At 36.4% G+C, this 13,284-nt stretch overlaps 1 protein-coding gene across 2 annotated transcripts; it reads left to right on the top strand.

Moving 5' to 3' along the window:
- The first annotated feature begins 288 nt into the window (after window positions 1–288).
- LOC104091338 (glycerol-3-phosphate dehydrogenase SDP6, mitochondrial) lies at window positions 289–9,402 on the top strand. 2 transcript variants are annotated; one of them, XM_009596659.4, is made up of 7 exons: window positions 290–729; window positions 3,570–4,043; window positions 4,561–4,892; window positions 6,488–6,648; window positions 7,491–7,749; window positions 8,643–8,938; window positions 9,022–9,402. In XM_009596659.4, coding segments are annotated over exons 1-7 (1,887 nt in total). In that variant the 5' UTR covers window positions 290–365; the 3' UTR covers window positions 9,023–9,402. The 2 variants fall into 2 exon arrangements, with proteins under 2 accessions (XP_009594955.1, XP_009594954.1); XM_009596660.4 differs by lacking the exon at window positions 9,022–9,402 and having other exon boundaries at window positions 289–729; window positions 8,643–8,939.
- Window positions 9,403–13,284: the final 3,882 nt, after the last annotated feature.

Raw genomic sequence — 13,284 nt, 5'->3', positions numbered from 1 at the left:
GAAATTTCATTAATTCTTTTGAATTATTCCTTATAGGTGGGGTATTTTCTTAAGTTTGCTATAATTATTGCTCCAAACATAAAAAATCAAAGCTTTAAAACTCATAGATGGGAGTTCCATTCTCATTATATCTTTCCCCTTAAAAATAAAAAATTAAGAAAAAAAAAAGCAAAATAAAAACTTTAAAAAGTTAAGAAAAGAAACCAGCACGAGACTTACGTAAAAGGGTATTCTAGTCATTTGAGAGCGTACACATTCCATTTTTAGATTCCCAATGCAACCTTTTAAAATGCAAAACAATTCAATCTTCAAAATCTCAGCTCCATCTTCGGGTCACTCCATACTCGTCACCTCTACACCACCGTATGGCCACCTCCATTCGCCTCCGTCGTCTCGGCGCTATCGCCGTCGTAGCCGGCGGAGCATACACAATTGTACGGAATCCTTCATTCTCATCAAACGACCGCGGCGACAAGTCCACCGCACTCGACACCTTCCGCCGGAAAATTGCTGATCCTTTCGCCGTCGTTCCGTCTCGAGCCACTCAGGAAGCGGCTCTGATCGGCTCCAGCTTGTCTAATCCTCTCGACATCCTTGTTGTCGGCGGCGGTGCCACCGGCTGTGGTGTCGCACTTGATGCTGCAACGCGTGGGCTCCGTGTTGGCCTTGTCGAACGAGATGATTTTTCTTCTGGCACTTCTTCAAGGTCCACTAAGTTAATTCATGGAGGTTAGCCTTTAAAAAATTTCATCAATTTTGATGTGTAGTCATTTTATGTCAAACCAATGAATTGATAACACGTGTCTTTCTTAAAGTCATCATGCTTAAGTGATGTATATTCTCACTTTAATTTTAATTGCTAAGGTTAAATTGCTTTATTTGGCGTAAACGCTACAGGTAAAAACTTACCGATATGGTATACCAGGCTTAAGTTAATTCAGTTACGTGTTAAAGTAAATGGTGTGATAACAGTCAGCTTAAAATATTCAAATAACGAGGAATCCGCTTATGGATATAGAGGATTCATATAGTTGATGGGTACTGAATTGTGATTGAGATGCGAGCTTTTATTTCCTATATGGTGTCCACAATACCTAGCTATTGGAATATTGGCTAACACGTAGTCATTTTTTAGTTAGTTATAAATAAATAAATAAAAGTGATTCGGGCGTAGGGATGAGTACAAACCGACAGTGTAATGATCTTTTTACACATCTTATAGCAGGTTACTTACTATTTTTTCTTTTAAGCGGCCTTATTGTATAAATTAAGTCTTACACCTTTAGTTCATAGATCTTAAACTCATAAATAAAAGTTTCAAGCTTAGGGATGAGGTAACACTTGTGAAAACAATAGTGGTGTCCATAGATAAAAAAGAGAATAAAAACTAGTAGTTTTCTTTTTAAAATTAATTTTTGTAAAGATAAAAGTAGTGTACAAATTCTCTTTTTGATAATAATAATAAGATATTTAAAAGAATTGAAGAGTGTGGATCATCATATTCTCTTTTATGAAAGTGGACACAATTTCAGGACAACTTAATATAGAAGATGGAACTTTTAAATTTGGAACTTGTGTAGTATCTTTATAATAGGCAAGCAACATTAGTTTTGGGACACCATATTTTTGCTGCGTGCTACACTATATATTCTTGTTTGGGGCGCTAATAACCAGTGGTGTCAAATGCTCATTTAAGACGCAAGGAGGGCGCTTCGCCTCACTTAAGTTGAGCTTCAGTGTAAGGCAAGGCACTAAGGCTTGCGTCTCATTGCCCACGAGTTCTCTGTTGAATCAAGTGGCACTAAACAACAAATGTAATTGAAAATTAGTGTATCAGTTGCTAAGGGAAGCACTATGAATGAATTTGTTACTTTGTTCTTGAATTACAAATATATTTTTATTTTTTCCCTTCATTGTGCCTTTTTTTAGTGAAGCCGTCACTTTAAGTGCGCTTTGCGCTTAAAGCCTTAATAGATCTAGAGCGCTTTTTAGAGCTTTTCGCCTTTGACAACACTGCTAATAAATGCGTTTAAAGTGAAATCTCAAAAGTTGATTTAGTGTGGTTTACGAAAACTTTCTTGGAGAGTATTTTTGTCTATGTTTCTAAAAATTCTGGAAGCTATCCTTGAGGAGGAGGGGTCTTGATGTTAGGAACATTGTTACTCGATTGTTGGGCGTCTGAATTGGCAACATAAGGAAAATTTGGATTGAAGAGAAAGACTTTGTGAGATAATTATACGGGAATATCAAAAAAAATATCCAACTGAAATTTCTTTGTAATGTTGACTTTGGAGCTTGGATACACATGTATCTCTCATCAGACAGGGTACATGAGGGTACATGAGAAAGGATTAGGAAGCTTATCTTATTATTTAAGAATCTCAAGAGTTCCAATAGGAGAAGAATTACTAAATTCATCAATTTAGTATGCTCAGTAGTTACTTGGTTGTGTGATTTCTTAATATTTTATCTAAGTGATTATGCCTCCCATTTTTTCCCTAGGGAAAAAATCTTGATGTTTTCAGCTCCTTGAATAGGAACTACCGAAATCAAAGTCATTAGCCATTTTTATTAGTCAATATTTTACCGAGGCGGTGTCAAAAATATGTTCAGAGTATGTAACTGGATCAACCACAATCATCTATGAAACTATTTCAACCATTCTCCCAAACATTTAGAATAGGAACTTTTAGATTATATGATCTGTTAGCTTCATGGATATCCAAGTTGCATGACTAACCCTACTCTCCGCTAATCTTAAATCCACTTGCTTATTTCCTTTCAGTATTCCGTCAAAAAAAATTCTTCTTTTCTCAAAGGCATTCTGAAATGTGGATATGAGATTTTTTTCTGTGATGGGTAAAATGTGGATATGAGATTATCCATCATCTTTAAGTCTCATTGCTAATACATTCGCTGTTACTTTGCATATACTCCAGAACAAACTAATAGGCCAAAACTCCAATGTATCCTTAGCCTCTGGCTTTTCTTTGGGATAGGCACGATGAAGGAAGAGTTAAGACTCTTTTCAATTGACACTGCTCGGTATAAAATGCTTCAAACATTTATCTCAGCCTGGGGACATTGTCTCTAAAACCATTTGCAATAGGTGCTTTGTCTCCCTCACAACTTTTCGTTAGCCATTAGCCCTTTAAAACTTCTATCACGTCCAAAATAATAGGTGCATCTTGACCAGGGAATTGGGGAAAGCCAAAAAAATCAAAGAAAATGCCAGTGAGTTAAGATTCTCATATCAAATTATCTTGTTTTCTCTTCTATAAGACCACTCTAAGCTTTGAATGGTATAGCTAGCGACTGCCTTACAGGTTAACTCGTTATTCTTTGTACTACCTTAAATGCTTGGTGGTGGTTTGAGAATGGATTCCACTTGACCCTGCAGATAATGTGAATAACATTACTGAGGAATTTAGAGGGTCCCTTTTGATTTCTTCATTGAGGCATCTCTGAATTAGTAGTTAGATATTTCCATGAATCTGTCCTTCATTTGTCATGGTTACCTTCTTTTATCTAAGATGTGCAAACTGCTTATCCTAAGACCCATGTTTCAGGAGTTCGCTATTTGGAGAAAGCATTTTTCAACTTAGATTACGGGCAGTTAAAGCTAGTTTTCCATGCCCTAGAGGAGCGTAAACAGGTCATTGACAATGCTCCGCACCTTTGTCATGCTTTACCATGCATGACTCCTTGTTTTGATTGGTTTGAAGCGATCTACTACTGGGCTGGCCTGAAAATGTATGATCTGGTCGCAGGGCGACACCTACTGCATTTGTCTAGGTATTACTCTGCACAAGAGTCGGTTGAATTGTTTCCTACCCTCGCACGAAATGGTAAAGATAAAACTCTGAAGGGAACTGTGGTATATTATGATGGACAAATGAACGACTCGCGCCTCAATGTTGCAATAGCATGCTCTGCTGCTTTGGCTGGTGCAGCAGTGCTTAACCATGCAGAGGTTGTATCCCTTCTCAAAGATGAGGGTGATGGTAGAATAATTGGTGCACGTATTCGGAACAACTTGTCAGGTACTTCATGAATTTTATTTATAATTTGTTTTCCTACTCAGTTCACTGGTTACAGTTACCTTGTAATCCTGCATGACTCATTAAGGTTGTTAAATAAACTATAGTTTTAATTTCCTGATTTGAAAAAGAAAAAAAATTTATAGTGGCTTTACTTGCACAACTTGATAAAAAAAGAACACTACATTTTCTGTATGCATAAACGTGTGAACAAGTTAGCTGCTGACACTTCAGCTTCCTATTTCCCTGGACCTAGACTAAGTTTTGGTTCAACATAGCAGAAAGTTGGTCAAGACGACAAAATGGGGAGGGGTGAATAGAAAAGATATCTTAGGTGTATCACTTGTCCTTAGAGCACTGCCAACCCAATTATATATGTCCATGTGTGTGACTGTTCAATTTTTAGACGATTAGAAATGCTTTTAGTACAATTTATTAATTTGACCTCTTATGGTTTGCTCCTTTTGTTCGTGTGTTACTCATCTGTCTCTAAGGTCTCACTCTAGGTTAAAGTTTACAGGTAAGGAGTTTGATGCATATGCAAAAGTTGTTGTTAATGCTGCTGGGCCCTTTTGTGATGCTGTACGGAAGTTGGCTGATAAAGATGCAAAACCCATGATCTGTCCCAGTAGTGGTGTTCATGTTGTACTTCCTGATTACTATTCTCCAGAAGGAATGGGCTTAATTGTCCCTAAAACTAAGGATGGTCGAGTGGTCTTTATGCTTCCATGGTTGGGTAGAACAGTAGCTGGTACTACTGATTCAAACACCAGCATAACGATGCTGCCAGAACCTCATGAGAATGAGATCGAATTCATTTTGGATGCCATCTCTGATTATCTTAATGTTAAGGTGTGTTGATGTCGGTGATATGATAGCAATCCTCATCTCTATTCCCTTCTCTTAATATCATAGAGTGCCTCTAATATAAATCCCTGTAAGCCAATTATTTATATAATTGCTATTCTTCATTGGGCACCTGGAATATAGGTTTATATTTTGACCCCTTCTGGCCTCTTCATCTCCGTTTTGGCTTGATATCAAATTTCAAATGTTAGTTTTCTTGATCAATAGCATATTTCCTCTATCACTTTCACTGAGCTAACTATTATCTCATCATTTCTTTTCGTGCATTTTAATTGAACAAATTGGTAGCTTATCTACAGGTGATATCTTGGATTACTGACTAAACAATCAGTTAAGCCAGAGTCTGATGTATATTGTATTGAATCCATGAATAGATCATGGACCATTTACTATATATTCCAATTGGGATCTAGTCTTGCTATCCAACATGTTTGAAGTAGATTATGGTAATAGTGTGTGGTAAGATCTTCTTGTTATATAAATGATATTGCATAAAGAATTATTTGCCAAATTTATATTTGATAAATAAATACAGGTCCTCTTTCTTATCTGGGGTAAACTGCTAACTCCACAATTAGATGGTAGTACTGCTGTGGTCAAGCTGCACGTATGCATATCCATCAAAGCCATGTTAACTTTTTTATTTTTGATAAGGTAAATAATTTTATTAACAATTGGGGGAAATCTCATATACAATACTTATACCAAAAGAGGAGAACCCACACCATAATATGGTTCTCAACAAAGGAGGTCCAATCCTCTATGCAAGTAGGGACCTCATGAGTACACCAAAAAGAAACTAGAAACAGAGACGTCTTTGTAATTTGCAAAATCTTGTTCCACTGTTAACTTACAAACAGTGGATGACGGTTTCTTGATTATATTGTTTGATAACAAAACTTCTTCATGAAACTGAGCTTTAAGTCCCTCGGTGTGGTGTGTAGGACTTGTGAATAATATTTTAATGTGTTAAAAGATTGTATTGACAACATGGGAAAACTTAGTGACTAATCTCAACTCCAGTGAATATAGTAGCCAACAAATTGTGTGAGGACCCAGAAATTCCAGAGGAAAATGTCTGACCCTAGGGAAATATTGAGAGAGAGAGAGAGAGAGAAAGAGGGGAGCAGAAAAAGGACAAAGCAAAAAAGATAGAAGACAAAAGGACTTTGTGAATGACATGAATTTAAAACCCATATCATGAGCTTCTTAGCAGTTAACGTGGTCCATCTTTTTGTTCGTGAGACGTAGGAACTTCACTAGTGGGCTTGTTAGCAGTTATGTATGTGGTGACACTCTTGATGGGAGGGAAACATTTCCTTTGCACAGACTTGCTCAATACTTGAATTAAAATTTCTCAGTAGCTTATGGATTTTCCTAGGTTTGAGCTTCTTGTTTCAGTGAGCAGCATTGAAGTTGTCAATACAATGAGCATGTTTGTCATCCTGTATTTGCATGCTAATTTTCCCTGTTTTCTTGAGGGCAGCCAAAATGCCAGTTTATACAGTTTTTCTTGTTCTATGTGTCACCTATAGCGTTCTTTCTTGCTTATGGAGAATGATGTTAGATTTCAAATTTAGGTACGGCGTACTGATGTCCTATCTGCTTGGAGTGGTATCCGCCCTCTAGCAATTGATCCCAAGGCAAAGAGTACAGAGAGCATCTCCAGAGATCATGTTGTCGCTGAAGAGCATCCTGGTTTGGTGACAATTACTGGTGGAAAATGGACTACATATAGAAGGTAACATACATCTCAACTAATGGTTGTAGTATTAGCTGTCTTGAGAGATACGGATCCATTTCAATATCGGAAAGAGGCCTGTTTGGATTAGAAAGAAGCCCAAGTTGTTTTTGTAATGGTGCAGTTCTGTTCAATTGGAAACCAGCTTAGGCTACTTTTTATACACGAAGCAGAGGGTGTTTTTTGTTCCGAGAACAGTGGTTCAGCTTCCTCTTTTTTGGGTGCCCCCTTTTCAGCCAAATTGCTATTTGGACCATAGTCGTGTTTTCATTTTAACTTGGAAATTTTTGTTTATTCTTCAATAAAAATTTACTATTAGGGGACACGTTTTGTAACATCTGAAGTTGTTTAGTTGGTTTAATAAATTTATAGAATTTAATAGTTTTTTACACCATCTTGGGGAAATCAATTTGATTTTATATATTAAAAAACTCACCCCTGTGAAAGCTTCAGAAAATGTTTTGTGGTTATAGTGATACTATCTAAAGGCCAAACCCAAAACCATTTTCCTAAAAACTGAATCTGACCACTCAACTGTTTTCTGGAAAAAAAGGAAATAGAATCCATTTCTTGCAGAGCCCCAACAAAAAATTCTAATCCAAACGCAAGGTAGAATGGAACACCTCCTAATTTCTCTCTTCAAGGCAGGCTGACTAGGTTAGCTCACTGTTTGAGTCTTTCATACTCCTTTATCTTTGGAGCTTTCCTTTAAACGGCTTAAATCATAGATCAATATGCAAGTATACAAGGTTGTCGGTCCAAGATCTGCTTATCTTATGAATGTCCATTGCTTAAGTTCTTTTTCTCCATTATTAAGATTTTGAAGGTTTAACCCATTTCAGCATGGCAGAAGATGCGGTTGATGCGGCTGTAAAATCTGGAAAATTGAACCCAGCGAATAAATGCTTGACATACAACCTACAACTTATAGGTGCAGATGGATGGGAACCTGCATCTTTTACGATACTTGCTCAACAGTATGTCCGCATGAAAAGGTCACATGGAGGAAAGGTTGTTCCAGGAGTGATGGACACCGCTGCCGCTAAACATCTATCTCATGCATATGGTGCTTTGTCTGAACGAGTGGCTGCTATTGCTCAGGTTCGCGTTCTTCTTGGTTCCAACTGTTCCTTTTTCTGCTGGCTCTTTGGGTATATAACTTTATACTGACCTTAATCATTTTATGTTAAGTGCTTCTTAAGGTAGTTCATCGCAATACAAACTACTCTATAATACATGAAGAGGACAAAACTAAACATAAAAGGTGTTAGGCAATAACATGCTTGCTGATTTAGACACTAGTTCATTCTTTGGAGAGGAGCATGTCAACTTTGAATTAAAATTCATTCTCAACAACACTTGCATATGGAGTAAATTTTGATTTTTGATACAAGCTTCCTATGTTATGAAAGAGTCATGGCAGTATCACTCTGGAATAAGAACTTTTGCTGTTTGAGAATCTTGTACTGTCAGTAGGTACTAGAACTTGTTGAATAGGATGCATGATAAATGCAAGGTCGATTAGACATTCTGGCTTTATAGCCCTTGTCAAGCAGAATTTTGAAAATACTTTAGGAAAACGTACACGATTTCACAGCCCCTCGGTATGATTTCAAGATCTTTACAAGGCATTTGTCATGGAAGATATTTTATAATCATGCAAAAGGGTTTTCCAAAGTACTTTTTTGTTTAAGTTTTTCCAAGAAGTTATTGCCAAAAAATCAAAAACAAAAGTTTGAGCGTCTTTTAAAGAAAAAGGTTCTTTTCTACTCACACAACACTCGGAAAATGCTCATAAAAGTACGATTTTCCAAGCACATTTTCTTTTTGCACAATTTTTTCCCGAAAGAGTTTCTCAAAGTACTTTATACTAAAGTTGTTCAATCGGCTCCTTCATGTTTCACTTCAAAGTCATTTAGTGAGGAGGGTATTTTCTGGCATTTTCATGTCTACTTCTATGAGATTCCAGCTTAATTGATTGATCTGAATGATAGAACGAAAATTTGGGAAAACGACTGGCACATGGATACCCTTTCTTGGAAGCTGAGGTTGCCTACTGTGCTCGGGAAGAGTACTGTGAATCCGCTGTAGATTTTGTAGCTAGAAGATGTCGTCTTGCCTTCCTCGACACTGATGCTGCACAGCGAGCACTGCCGCGAATAATAGAGATACTGGCTGCAGAGCACAAATGGGACAGGGCTAGGCAGAAACAAGAGTTGCAGAAGGGAAAACAATTTTTAGAAACTTTCAAGTCATCAAAAAATGCACAATTCCATGACGGGAAGCACTAGTAAGTTAATTCTATCATATACGAAACAAGTTCTTTTAGAGTGGTATTTCCTCTTTCTGACATTCACCTAATCATTGTTCTAGGTTCATAAAGCTGTATATCAATCTTCAAGCGGAGGATTTCGCTTTTACATTCTTCCGTGTTATCTAGCAAATCTTGTTACGAGGAGTGACAAAAATATTATACATCCCTTTTTTCGTGTACGCGTTATATATGCCTTAAAGCTGCAGAATGACCCATTTTGTCAAAGCTTATAAATTTCTTAGAAACAAATCATTTTTGCTCGGTCAGTTGCCTATTGCAACCATCAATGAAATAATTTTTCTCGATCTTATAGTTATTGGATTTAGGACGGGAAATCATGGTTCATGGCCCCTCAGATGTAATAATTTCTAATTTGATTTAGCATAGATTAATGCACTTCAATATTGTTGATTCATTTGTTTAGTATTAATTTGGTTCAATTATTCTCTCCATCCTTTTCCTCTTCTTTTTTCTTTTTGGGATGGTGTACTGTTCATGAATGTGGGAAAGTGAAATGGAACAAATTCCACTTATAGCTTACAATACGTACCAAACTTTATAAAAATGATTCAGCTTGAATACATGGTATCAGAAAAAGCTTGTTTTTTAGGACTTTAAACTTTCTTGTATTATAAGGTTGAGACCCTTTTTCTGCTTTATTCAAGAACAAATAACTTTGGTTCTTGAGTTGGATATTTCTCAACCTTTTTCAAGTAACTATCAGATAGTTTTGAGAAGATTAGCTATTTGGCTGCTTGCATTAATCAAGGAATATTGAAGAGAAATGGAATATATAAAATCTGTATTGCTCAAAGGCTCTTGACGTTAGATGACCATAGTAAGGATAGTAAAGTTGTTGATAAGTAAAAAGAATAATGCAAAGGAGATCACAAAAAAATTAGTTCCCTTTTTCCTTTGAAAAGGAATTCATAATAATAATAATAATATATTTAAACTCCAAGTTTATGTTATTAATGTAATGATATGCCTTTTTAAATATATGTTTTTCTTTAAATGAAAATAATTAATCATATTAATCCGGAACTCCAACCAAGGGATAGTAATGACATTTTGTAAACATGGCTAGATCTTTTCCATTTTTTGGGTTGACTTATGGGTCAAAAGGGTTCCCTTTTCGTTACCTCTAAAACTAGAAGGAACGCTAAAGTTTAAGCTTTCGAGATGTCAACATAAGAAGATAAAGAAACCAATACTTTCCTATCATATCTATAAAGGTATCTCTGTTTCTTTCTATTGTATGTGTTGTTTTCTTTTAAGGTGGTATAGATAGCTCAACTATTCTAGTAGATATCTGGTACCTCTGTCCACCAAGATCTCTATTTTGTTTGTGCTTTATCCTCTATATGAATGGACCTAACCACAACATCCACGGTGTGACCTACATATTTTGGTTTGGCTTCTTTTTTTTTCTTGATATTATTGTATCTACATAGTTTTGGTTATGAGATACTAGATTTTATGATGTTCAGAGTCAAAGGTTATGTAAAATTTGCTTCTTTAGACCTTCTTACCCCAGTAGGTTGTAGGAATTTAGAGACTGAATTTAGGAAATACTCCTTGCGTTTTCATTGCTATAGTGTAATGCATTTATACAAGTATTTTGCTAAAAACAGAAAAGAAAAACCTGCTATATTTGTACATTATCTATTGGTTATACACTATAATTCAAATCCAGTTATTGTACCTATTTAGTATACAACTATTGTACCTATACAGCTAATGTACTGGTTGTACAATTTCCATATATATATATATATATATATGTTAGTTTGTGTAATGAATCAGCCTGATCTAATGGCTGTGATGAAGCAGCAATATCTGATCTAAAAGCACACATTCCTCCACTTGGCTTGTTTGCATTTTTGCAAGCTCTATTCAAAATAATCGGACGGCTCTAGTTGAGTCTTTTAGTGCTTGATCTTGTGGGCTGGGCAACCCCACATGTCCCATTAACTTTATCAGATAATTGAGAGACCAAGTTTTTAGTCTCTTGTACTTGTTTGCATTCCTGAACCTTCTTCTTGCTTTCATCAAAACTCTATCTTTCGAACTCTTTAATCATTCTGCTTTTCTTTTGTGAATCCTTGAGATGAGAATTATGAGAATTGGAATTGAAGGTTTCAATTTCAATACTCCCCTCAAGTTGGAGGGTAGTAAAGAAACCCCCAACTTGCCAAGAATCAAATGATGGGAAGGACCAGACAAAGATTTTGCGAATAGATTGTCTAGTTGTGAGGATGAAGGGACAAACGAGAGAGAGATCGGTCCAGAGATGAATTGTTGCTTAACAAAGTGGCAATCAAGTTCCACATGCTTGGTCCTTTCGTGAAAGACCGAATTCCGAGCAATATGGATTGTTGCTTGGTTGTCGGAGTGCACCAGAATAAGAAGAGATGGAGCAGTGTTCAGATTTATAAGTAAACGAGCTAGCCAAGTAATTTCTGTCACAACTCTTCTCATGGAATGATATTCTGCCTCGGCGGAAGAGAGAGATACTGAGGATTGTTTCTTTGATTTTCAGGAGATGGGAGAGCCTCCAAGAGTGATGAAGAATCCACTAATCGATCGATGCGAGTCTATACAAGAATCCCAATCAGCATCGCAAAATGCTAACAGAGTGAGTAGGGGATCTGTTGAAATGAAGAGCCCTTGAACTGGATCCAAACGCAAATAGCGAATCACTCCAAGAGCAGCAGAGAAATGGGAAGTGTGAGGTTGTTGCATGAATTGACTTAAATGATGTACCACAAAAGAGAGATTCGGTCGAGTATGAGTCAAGCAATTTAATTTTTCAAAAATCCTCCGATATGAAGTTGGATCCTTTGACAATTCTCTAGAATCTGCACTTAATTTGCGTAAAGGATCCAAAGTGATGAAACCATTGAGAGATGACTGCAATTGTACTTATCCAAGAGTTCCAAGATAAACTTTCTCCGATTAACTATCATTTCATGCGTTTTTCTGAGTATTTCCAAACCCAAAAAATAATCCAAATCCCCTAGATCTTTGATTCTGAATTCTAAGTCTAGAAAACCCTTTAAATCAGACAATTCCTCAAGATTGTTCCATGTTAGGACGATATCGTCTACATAGACTACTATGATAGAAATAGAAGTGCTTGTCCTCTTAAAAAATAATGAATAATCGTTCATAGAAGAGACAAAACTTTGAAGTTCAAAGCTGTCGTAAGCCTTACATACTACTGTCGTGATGCCTGTCTTAGTCCATACAAAGACTTTTTGAGTTTACATACATGATTTGAACTGGGGCAAGTTATTCCTGCATAAAATCTCATGTAGACTTGCTCTTCCAACTCACCATGCAGAAATGCATTATTTACATCTAGTTGTGAAATTCTCCAACCTTTCTTGACTACTATTGTCAGAATACATCTAATAGTGGTGATATTTACCACGTGGCTAAGTGTTTCATTGAAATTAATCCATTCCCTTTGAATGTCCCCTCTAATTACCAATCTTGCCTTTAATCTTTCTATGCTTTCATTTGACTTATGTTTTACCTTATACACTTACTTACAAGGTAAAGCCTTTATTCCTTTTGGAAATTAACAACCTCTCAAGTCTGATTATCAATTAGAGTTTAAATTTCAGACTCCATTGCGTGTTTCCATCCTGGATGCAAGGATGCTTCATAGAAACTAGTTGGTTCAGTGATATTACAAATGGAGTTTATAACCTGCTGGTTGGAAGTTGATAAAGCAGAGAAAGAGTATGTTAGGGGCTAATGGGTTGGTTGAAGCAAAAGTCTGTCAAATCAGTAAGATAAACTGAATTGCATATATAATCATTTAAATATCCTGACTTTGTATATGGCCTTTCTGATCTTCTTAAATGACTTTCAGAAACTTGTGCAGGGCTCTGTCTGATTGGTGATATGGGAGAAGAAGAAGGATAATATGGGAGTTGTGGACTCTCTCTACTTGGTGAAATAGGATGAGAAGAATAGTCAGATGTGAGATGAGGGTCTGAGACAACTGTTGGCTGAGAAGGGACATTACTGATGTCTTTAGTAGTTGAAGGTGTGAATTCAGATTGTTTTTGTGAAGGTGTTGGACTGGAAAAAAGGTGTAGAATATTCATTTGTTGGCGAAAAAGAATCAGAAAATGGGTAAATATGTTCATAGAACTTCACATTTCTAGATACTATCATTCTCTTGCTCTTTAATTCTTGCACTTTATATCCCTTCTTTCTATAAGGATATCCCATAAATATACATGCATTGGCTCTGTTTGAACTTTCCTCTGTTGTGTGAAATTTTGGAAGTGTAACACAGACAACCA

Source organism: Nicotiana tomentosiformis, chromosome 5 (genome assembly GCF_000390325.3).
Source record: "Nicotiana tomentosiformis chromosome 5, ASM39032v3, whole genome shotgun sequence".
Lineage (NCBI taxonomy): Eukaryota > Viridiplantae > Streptophyta > Magnoliopsida > Solanales > Solanaceae > Nicotiana > Nicotiana tomentosiformis.
This window is presented reverse-complemented; position numbering and strand designations above follow the sequence as displayed.